The sequence below is a fragment of the Coenobita brevimanus genome, chromosome 89 (genome assembly GCF_032717465.1).
Source record: "Coenobita brevimanus isolate Jiangsu-jjx chromosome 89, ASM3271746v2, whole genome shotgun sequence".
NCBI lineage: Eukaryota > Metazoa > Arthropoda > Malacostraca > Decapoda > Coenobitidae > Coenobita > Coenobita brevimanus.
In genome coordinates, this window is record NC_137042.1 from 7,578,897 (window position 1) to 7,587,952 (window position 9,056).

The window sequence follows — 9,056 nt, forward strand, 5'->3', positions numbered from 1 at the left end:
AGAGACGATCTATGGTCGCTCCCATCCTCGTGAGACGATCTATGGTCGCTCCGAAAGTGTTCCAGTAGAGATGATCTATGGTCGCTCCCATCCTTGTGAGACGATCTATGGTCGCTCCGAAAGTGCTCCAATAGAGACGATCTATGGTCGCTCCCATCCTCGTGAGACGATCTATGGTCGCTCCGAAAGTGCTCTGGTAGAGACGATCTATGGTCGCTCCCATCCTCGTGAGACGATCTATGGTCGCTCCGAAAGTGCTCCGGTAGAGACAATCTATGGTCGCTCCCATCTTTGTGAGACGATCTATGGTCGCTCTCATCTTCGTGAGACGATCTATGGTCGCTCCCATCTTCGTGAGACGACCTATGGTCGCTCCGAAAGTGCTCCTGTTGAGATGAACTATGGTCGCTTCCATCCTCGTGAGACGATCTATGGTCGCTCCGAAAGTGCTCTGGTAGAGACGATCTATGGTCGCTCCGAAAGTGCTTCGGTAGAGACGATCTATGGTCGCTCCCATCCCCGTGAGACGATCTATGGTCGCTCCGAAAGTGCTTTGGTAGAGACAATCTATGGTCACTCCCATCCTCGTGAGACAATCCATGGTCGCTCCGAAAGTGCTCTGGTAGAGACGATCCATGGTCGCTCCCATCCTCGTGAGACGATCTATGGTCGCTCCGAGAGTGTCTTGGTAGAGACGACCTATTGTCGCTCCCTTCCTCGTGAGATGATCTACGGTCGCTCCGAGGGTGTGCAGAGAGAGGTGAGTAGAGAGACGTCCCCACGGCAGGAGACTGGAGCCCAGGCTTCCTGTCCCAGAGTGACCCAGACAGGCCTCCCAGCCTCCCCTGGTCTCTGTTCCCTACGCCTGGCTCTAGAGCAGACGCACCTGACGGACCCTAGTGGAAGTCGCTGCCGCAGCCCTCCCCTGTCGGCGCCCCTAGACGCTGGAGACCGCAGCCCACAGACTCTCTCGGTTCTCCCCAGGACACCCGGGCGTGATCTCTCTAGGCCCCCCCACGACGCCGGGACTTATCACAGAGGTTCCTGGAGCTATTCGGCCCCAGTCCTGAGGGCCACATGCCTGAGCCAAGCCTGGAAGCCATGGGAAGCCCAGGACGCGAGAGGACGCCCTTACGAGTTATCCCGTGCCCTCTCGGCACGCCTCGCATTGGCGGTGTCCCTAGCCCGGCAGGATCGCCGACGACGTGTTCCTGCCTATCCCCCTGATGAATACGTGTGATATTGTAGCACGAGTGATTTAGGTTAAGTGTGATTTCCCCTAATGTAAGTATTGTGCAGTGATTTCATATAGTAAATATCGGGGTAAATACGATCACAGTGAGAAGTTAAAGGACGAGAGTGTGGAACAAGATCTGATTGACTATACGTGTGAGTGACATCCCTGTTATACAATTAATAAGCCTGTGCCGCCGGGAGATTCCCCTATAAAGACATACCCCCATTACTGTGAAGGAATATTGTGAAAGGAAGTATTAATAGTATTCTCTCCCTCCCCCACGCTACCCATAAATCTTGTTTATCACCCTCTCTCACTCCAATATCTCGAGTAAGTGTAAATCAAGAATAAAATCAATTACCAAAGTCTTTTGGCTAGTGGAAACCATATAAACTTCACGGGTAATATCTGCCGCCCTCCAGTATTACCATAACTTTCCTCTAGCCGTCACAAGTCACCCCCCCCACATCCCCTATCTCCTCCTAGAGAGACTCAACCCCCCTCCCGCGCCCCCGCGCGCGCCTATATTTACTGCACTCGTGATACACTGGGATTGTTTGTGTTGTCATTACTATCAGAGAAGCAAGTATCCTGCGAGATACACATATCCTAGATAAGGTTTTATATTGCTATATATTGTGCTGTAATATCTGCTAATTTGTCCTGTGTCTGACTGTGGTAATATACTGTACGTGTAAAGGTTGTTGCCTAGAGTTTTTGTGTCCTGCCTCTCTTTATTGCACTAGCTTCGGTCTCGAAAGAGGACCCCGCTCCACTCTAGGTGAAATAGGAACGAGAAGTCGAGCCTAATTTCACCTAGCATTACACCCTGATCGTGTTTTTCTTACAATATTCATCCGGCCAGCTCGATCTCTTGTCAGTTCCCTAGCCTCATCGACTTAAGAACCTCTCTTCCTCACACATATATCCACCATATCTCTCCACCTCCTTGGCCTACCTTGCCTCCTCCCTCCTTCAAATTCGCTCAGATATACCTTTTTCACCACTCTGTTGTTATCCATTCTCTCCACATGACCATACCCGTCTCAGTACAGTATAATGTTCTTCCATATACCTTCCCTACCACACTCATTAAACTTATGCCCCGATAATTCCATTTACATTTTTGTACAGGAGTACAATCACGGCCTTTTTCCACTTTTCTGGCACAGTTTCACTCATCCATGCCTTCCTACATAGTTATCTCCGGCAAGTATTTCATCCCGCTCTCTCCACTACACTTAATCATCTCTGCTTACACCTCATCAGCCCCAGCTGCATTCCCATTTTTCAGCCGCTTCACAGCGCTCTTCACCTGTGCGAAGGTCACGTTTCCTGGCAGTGCACTCCTTCTCTGCACACCCCCCAAACCAATCATGTTTACAGTGGCTCTGCTTTCTCTATTCCCATTCATCAGGCTGTAACTTGGCGGATATTTTCGTTCTTTTGCAGCCAATTCCCAACCGCTTAGTTCCAGAATGAAGCCATTTCATAGCTCTACATGCATTCCACCGCTTTTCCACACGACTAACGCCATATTATAGTGTTATGAAGTTAGAGTTCAGTACTTGAGATGGAATATTCGTTCAAGTTAAAAGTATACAGATTATAGTTATATCACTTGTTATTATAAAACAGTGCACTGCTTACTCTTTACATGACCCTCTTCAGCTAGAGAAAATCACTTTTTTCTTGACCCTTTTTTATGGCTTCGAACGGTAGCTTAGGAAAGAGAATAAGAAAATCACTAATTCAAAGGTTATGTTAGAGTGTATCATTGTTATAATAATAGCTTACTGTATATCCGATTCAGGCCAGGGGATTTCCATCAGTCGAATGATACCATCTAGGGGTAGTCGTTAAATATTTACCTGACTCTCCATAACCAGACTCCACATCCCAGAGCTCATGTAGGGACTAGGGAGGTTGTGACAAAAAACGTCAAACCCTCTCGTAATGACGCACAGCCACTCCTACACCCAGCCTCAATCCCTAACACCCAGCCTCATCCCCCATCGCCCACCCTCCTCCTCCAATGCCCACTCTCCTCTCCAACACCCCTCCTCGTCCCCCAACACCCCTCCTCCTGCCCCAACAACCCTCCTCCTTCCCCAACACCCCTCCTTCTTCCCCCTCCTACCCTGTCCTCCCCCCCTTCAACCCCAGCACCCTCCTCTCCCAACACCTCCCCCATAAACACCCAGTCTTTTTCCTCAGCACCCAGCCACCCTTCTCCATGAATTCTCCTTAATTAATAGAGTTATCTGTACTATAATCTGTTCACTTTAACTTGGCCTAAAGTGGCCATCTCTCCGTTTTGAATACTGAACTGTATAAAAGACTGATACTGGGAATATGATGCTGATCACGTAGAAGCGTTATGGAAAGGATATAGTGCTGCAGTATTGTCATATTCTTCATTGGGCAATGGATAATAAGCTGGAAAAGGACGATAGTTTCCTGCAGAATTAAGGGGGACGAAATACCGAGAACTACAGCTTATGAATACCATCGGGAACCGGTAACGTAGCCTACTATAAGGGTGCTTTGATTGCATAGGGGTGAATTTTCAAAATAAAAATTCAATTAAGTGGCACTCCTTATTTTGTGAGGGTCCATGAGAAAAGTAAACAGACCAAATATCACTCAAATCGAGTTACGTTTAGAGGTTGCGCAACACTGGTAAGCTTGCAATGCAAAACTAACTACGGTATATTGACGTGACCAGTAGTTTTAGATAAACAACGAAATAGCGACACGATAGAGCACACCGCCGTTCATTTTAACTTGTTACTGGCTTCGGAAGCTGTCGGAAAACCTTTTTGATGTTCCTTGACAATTTAAAGCATGAACTGGATCTGCTTTTCGTTTTGAGTTCTTCCAGCCTTCGTGAAGGTTTAAATCAGTGTTACGCCTCGCTCTGCAACGTCATTCACTACGTTCAAAGATTCCACCCTGGCCTTTGCTAAACGAAAACTTGTGTTGTTTTCCCAGTTTACTGGGTCCTCTTGCAGGAAATAAACCGGAAGGGAGAGTGAACAACTTGTACGTATTGGAAGAGCAGAAGTCTGCCATTTGTTTTCCTTGTGGGTTTGGTACCGAAACTCGCCGGGGAGGATCTGTTGACCCTTCAGCAGGATAATTCATATTCTCCACCATGTTTCGTTTTTCATCGAAGTCAGCTGCAGGATCAAATAGTGACAGGCCCACTTTCACCTCACAGAGGTACCAAAAGTGCTTGCTAAAGCTCTTGTACCCAGCAATGTTGGTGTCTTAAAGTTCTCGAAGGAGGGAAAGGTCGCATCATGGAGCGCTTGCAGCTTCTCTTGCGAAAACCACGGAACAACATAATATTGGGTGACGAATAGGCAGATATCCCGCAAGCCAGAAATCAGGCCATCAAACTTGCATTGTTCACTAGAAGTTGAAGGACATTGGTTCTTGTACAACCTGAACTGGGATGTGAAGATCCAAATCTTGTAAGGGTAGATTACACTTGCCATCCGGCGTGCTCGATGCAGAGCGCGCATGAACACTGGATATCGGCGGCCATGAGGTATTCCTCCCAGGAAAATAACTACAGCTTCAAGAAAATCTTTGTAATCATCTCTGTCATGATTCAGCCTTAGGAGAGTGTGCTTTTTTAACAATTTTTCCTGCACATGGACAGGTCATGACGGCTGTACTGTCGTTGTCCACTGCAGTAAAGTTCACAAGGGCCAAAAATAACGAAGGCACTGGAAATTCGTAATTTGAGGTCCTTTGGAAGGATCAGCAACAAGAGAGGAAAATGATGCTCCCAGGGGCAGTTCAAGAACGTGTTGTCGGCTTGCTGAGTATATCATTTCACTCCCGAGAGCTTTCTCCAGTCACACTTACACCTCCATAAATGCTGATGTTGACGTCTGCAGTTTCAAAGCAAAGAGCTTTTATTTTGGTGCCAAGATCCGTCTCCGACGCACTCGATGATACCGCTCCTGCTGTCACATGGGTCAGTGGAATTCGTTAACTCATAAATACGGCAAGAAAAACGAGAAGGGACAGTAACGTAACAACAACGACAAGGAACTATTAGAAAAACGCGCCCCAAGCTACCGTGCTGAGAGGTACTCTATCGGTCTTTTTGAATGATGAGGACACATGAATCCTGATGATATATAAAAGTTTAGTTTTTTTTTTTTCTTTTTGCATGTGTTGTTTGTAAATGTAAGCATGTTGTGTAATCATCATATTCTAATTTGACTAGTATTTTCACTCAATAGATTACACTCATTGGTCCTACTTGTAAAGCTGATGTGAGTAAAAAGGGAAAACTTTGCGGTCTTTGCGGGTCCTCTAAATGTTTGACGATCTGAAAATAATAATAGTAGTAGTAGTTAGTAGTAGTAGTAGTAGTAATAATAATAATAATAATAATAATATTAATAATAATAATAATAATCCACGTGATTTATTTTCCCCAGGAACCTCATCATAACCCGGGTTACGACACCCTTATTTTACATATATGTTCAATTTTTACAAGCACCTTAATGTACCACATTACTTAAAAAACGTTCTTACCGTTGTGTGCTGAGAGTCGCTGGATGAAGGTAAAAACGAACAACACTTGAAAGAGCATGTTGTAACTCTTTTGTAGTTTATTTTGTGTTAATATAGTTTCAGTGATGCACAGTCCTTGAGAACTGATTTAGAAATGTATAACATCTGAAATTAGCATGATGTTTATTTGTGTGGCCGTTTGTATGTGTTTTTTCCGTGGCTTTTGCTGTTTTACTTAACGTACCACTTTCAGTTTTATCGTCACCCAAGATAGGAACGGATGGGTAAAATGCTCGATAAGTGGTTTACGAGAAGATTTTCTTTCTTCATTTTGCTCGTCGTTTTTATGAGTGGTATTAATAAAGGATCTTATTCATTTCTTACGATTATCAAGCCTGAAGCAGTTTATTATTGTCTGGAATAATGTTTTGCTGTATTGTCCACTATAATATTTATTTTGACATGGTTGTTAATTCTTCAGTAGCACTATGGGTGAAAACCAGTATAACCAGCTGTACACCCAAGATGACCAAAGTTAATGAATTGGGGCCTAGATGATGTGTTAAACTGACTCATCTCAGTGCCAGGTATTTTGACGATGACTTGGCGAGAGTACGCTGGTGTCTAGGATCGTATTTGTCGCGGATCTAAACCAACACTGGGGTCTTGGATCGTATTTATCATGGATCGAAACCAACCCTGATGTCTAGGGTCGTATTTATCACGGATCTAAACCTACATAGATGTCTAGGATCGTATTTATCACGGATGTAAACATTGATGTCTAAGATCGTATTTATCATGGATCTAAACCTACTGTACAGTGGTGTCGAGGATCATATTTATCATGGATCGAAACTTACATTGGTGTCAAGGATCGTATTTGTCATGGATTTAAACCTACATTGGGGTCTAGGACTATTTATCGTGAATCAAAACGTGCATTGGTGTGTAGGACCGTATTTATCATGGATCTAAACCTACATTGGAGTTTAGGATCATAATTATCACGGATCTAAATCTACATTGGAGTCTACGAGCGTATTTATCATGGATCCAAGCCACCATTAGGTTGTGGGGGGGGGAACAAAATAACAAGCAGTTTTGACCTGATTTGGAAACAAGGATAAGGAGATTTGATTTAGAGGACAACCAAAGGCCAAGGTCAAAGGTCAAGGTCATTGGACAAAGTCAACTCAAGCAGCTTTAATTTTATTTGAACAGTATTGGTGGAAGGGTTAAAGGTTAGGCAAGCGTTCGATTTTGAGAATAATATGACGATGGTGAAGGTCATAAGGCAGAGTCAGATATTCGACCCTTTGATCAAATGGTGGGGATGAATGTTGTACGCTGTCAGTGCTCTTTGATAGTTCTTGTTTGGGGGCACCCATTCTCTCTCTCTCTCTCTCTCTCTCTCTCTCTCTCTCTCTCTCTCTTTCTTTAGTGCTGATGATGTGTTCGTCTTGGCTTTTTTCTAGGTACTCCTCTCGTATCTCTAAATTTGTCCAGTCTTAATTTACGATGAGCCTTGGGGGCAGTTTAGCTCTTATCTCTTTAGGTCCTTTTCAGGCGAATCTACACCAAGTCTTTGCCGTAAATCGCCCTTTTTTTTTCTTTCTTTTTTTTTTCCCCTATTGTTTGCTATCAAGCCTTCAACCAGTTCGAGGAAAATTGCGTTTTACATTTTCGTTCCTAAATCTATGCAGCTAAATTGCCAGTTTCCCCAGTTTGCACGTGCAGTAATGTAAAAATACGGTACATTATACTTGGATATAAAATGGGAGTTGATGCTAAGTATTTACAGAATGAGGTAGTGTAGATTTTTTGAATATGTATTTCATGGCTAGATTTTTTATTTTAATTTCGGAAAAAAGTTATATTCTGTAACATCCCTTACTTACAAGTAAGGTTACTTGTACTCTGGTTTTATTTTCGAGACATTTCGGGAAAACAGACTTGCTTCTTTTGTAACACTACTGAGATAGACTGGATGAGTCAAGTGGAGTGAGGCAGGGTTGATTATCTCGAGTTGCGTGTAGATAAGACTGATTACTTATGTTTCTAGAAGAGGCTCAAGTAAACCACTGCCACCATATATATATATATATATATATATATATATATATATATATATATATATATATATATATATATATATATAGATATAGATAGAGAGAGAGAGAGATGGATGGATAAAATGGATATAATTGGATGTACAGTTGCCTGCAAAAGTTCCGTTCCTCTTCTTGCCCTTTAGCAGCTCATAACAGTATATTCTGTTTTTGGTAACTATCTATCTGTCTGTCTATTGCCAGACGCCATAATCCCGTAAGGGGTGGCCATTTGACTTTATTTGTTTTACGGGGAGGGGCACTAACCCTCCACCAAGCCACTTGCTGGCACGTAGGGAGCACGTATGATTTGGTTATATGGTTACCACCCAGGGTTGTAAATGGTTTCTTGGCTTACAGGAAACCATTTGGCTTGTCACTTAATGTAAAGCCACCTGTAAAGGAAAGAAAAGCAGTAAGAAGTGACAGGAAAGATGGGAGAAATGAGAAGAGAGGAGGGCAGGCACAGAAAAAGAATGATAAAGGCTGAGGAAGAAGTAGGCAGCAATACTCAAGTGAGTGGATGATGTAGTGCTAAAAATAATATATAGTTACAAGTATCTGGTTATACGACCAAACATAATAGTGACTACATGCAGCATTACTTATATTAATGGAGTGGGTTATTGTAGGACAGGACGCATGGGACTTTAGCGGGGGACTGTACATATATTGGATTAATGTTGCCGTATGTTAGAAACGTGTCGCCCTGATGTTAGAGATTAGTTTGACTGTTGTTGGAAAATAATTATTCGTCGTTGTCCTGCACACTTCGTTTGCGTCTTGATGTTGATGCCGTCTCCCTCTCACGTTGCCGCCGACAGTCGTTGTGAATCAGACCTCGGGTATGTTCATGAGGTAAATGGTATCCCGCCTTATGTTACCATTTTCATCTCCTTTTGTACCCCAGTTGGGAGAAGTAGAAAAGACGTTGGGGGAGGGGGTTATAAAGGGTAGAGTAGCTGTACAGTGTTTGTGTGTGTGTGTGTGTGTGTGTGTGTGTGTGTGTGTGTCTGTCTGTGTCTGTGTGTGTGTGTCTGTTATCTCTCTCTCGCTTTCCTGCCTAGCGTCAATCTCAGCTGCCTCTTAATTCGGGGATTTGAGGCGTGACATAATTGACCTTCATCAGCTCTGATATTCTGCCAGCTGTAAGACTCATATTCGTC

The 9,056-nt window shown here is 43.8% G+C and overlaps 2 protein-coding genes across 3 annotated transcripts in view; one reads left to right on the forward strand and one right to left on the reverse strand.

Annotated features, from left to right (window-relative positions):
• The window catches only part of Arp8 (Actin-related protein 8), a 189,480-nt gene that overhangs the window by 124,637 nt on the left and 55,787 nt on the right, over positions 1-9,056 (forward strand). The window lies entirely within an intron of this gene.
• LOC145411468 (uncharacterized) overlaps positions 1-9,056 on the reverse strand; it is a 73,180-nt gene that overhangs the window by 48,872 nt on the left and 15,252 nt on the right. The window contains exon 2 of the mRNA XM_080281517.1: positions 5,801-5,922. Coding sequence (XP_080137643.1) covers positions 5,801-5,922 — 122 coding nt within the window. The remainder of the gene's footprint in view (positions 1-5,800; positions 5,923-9,056) is intronic.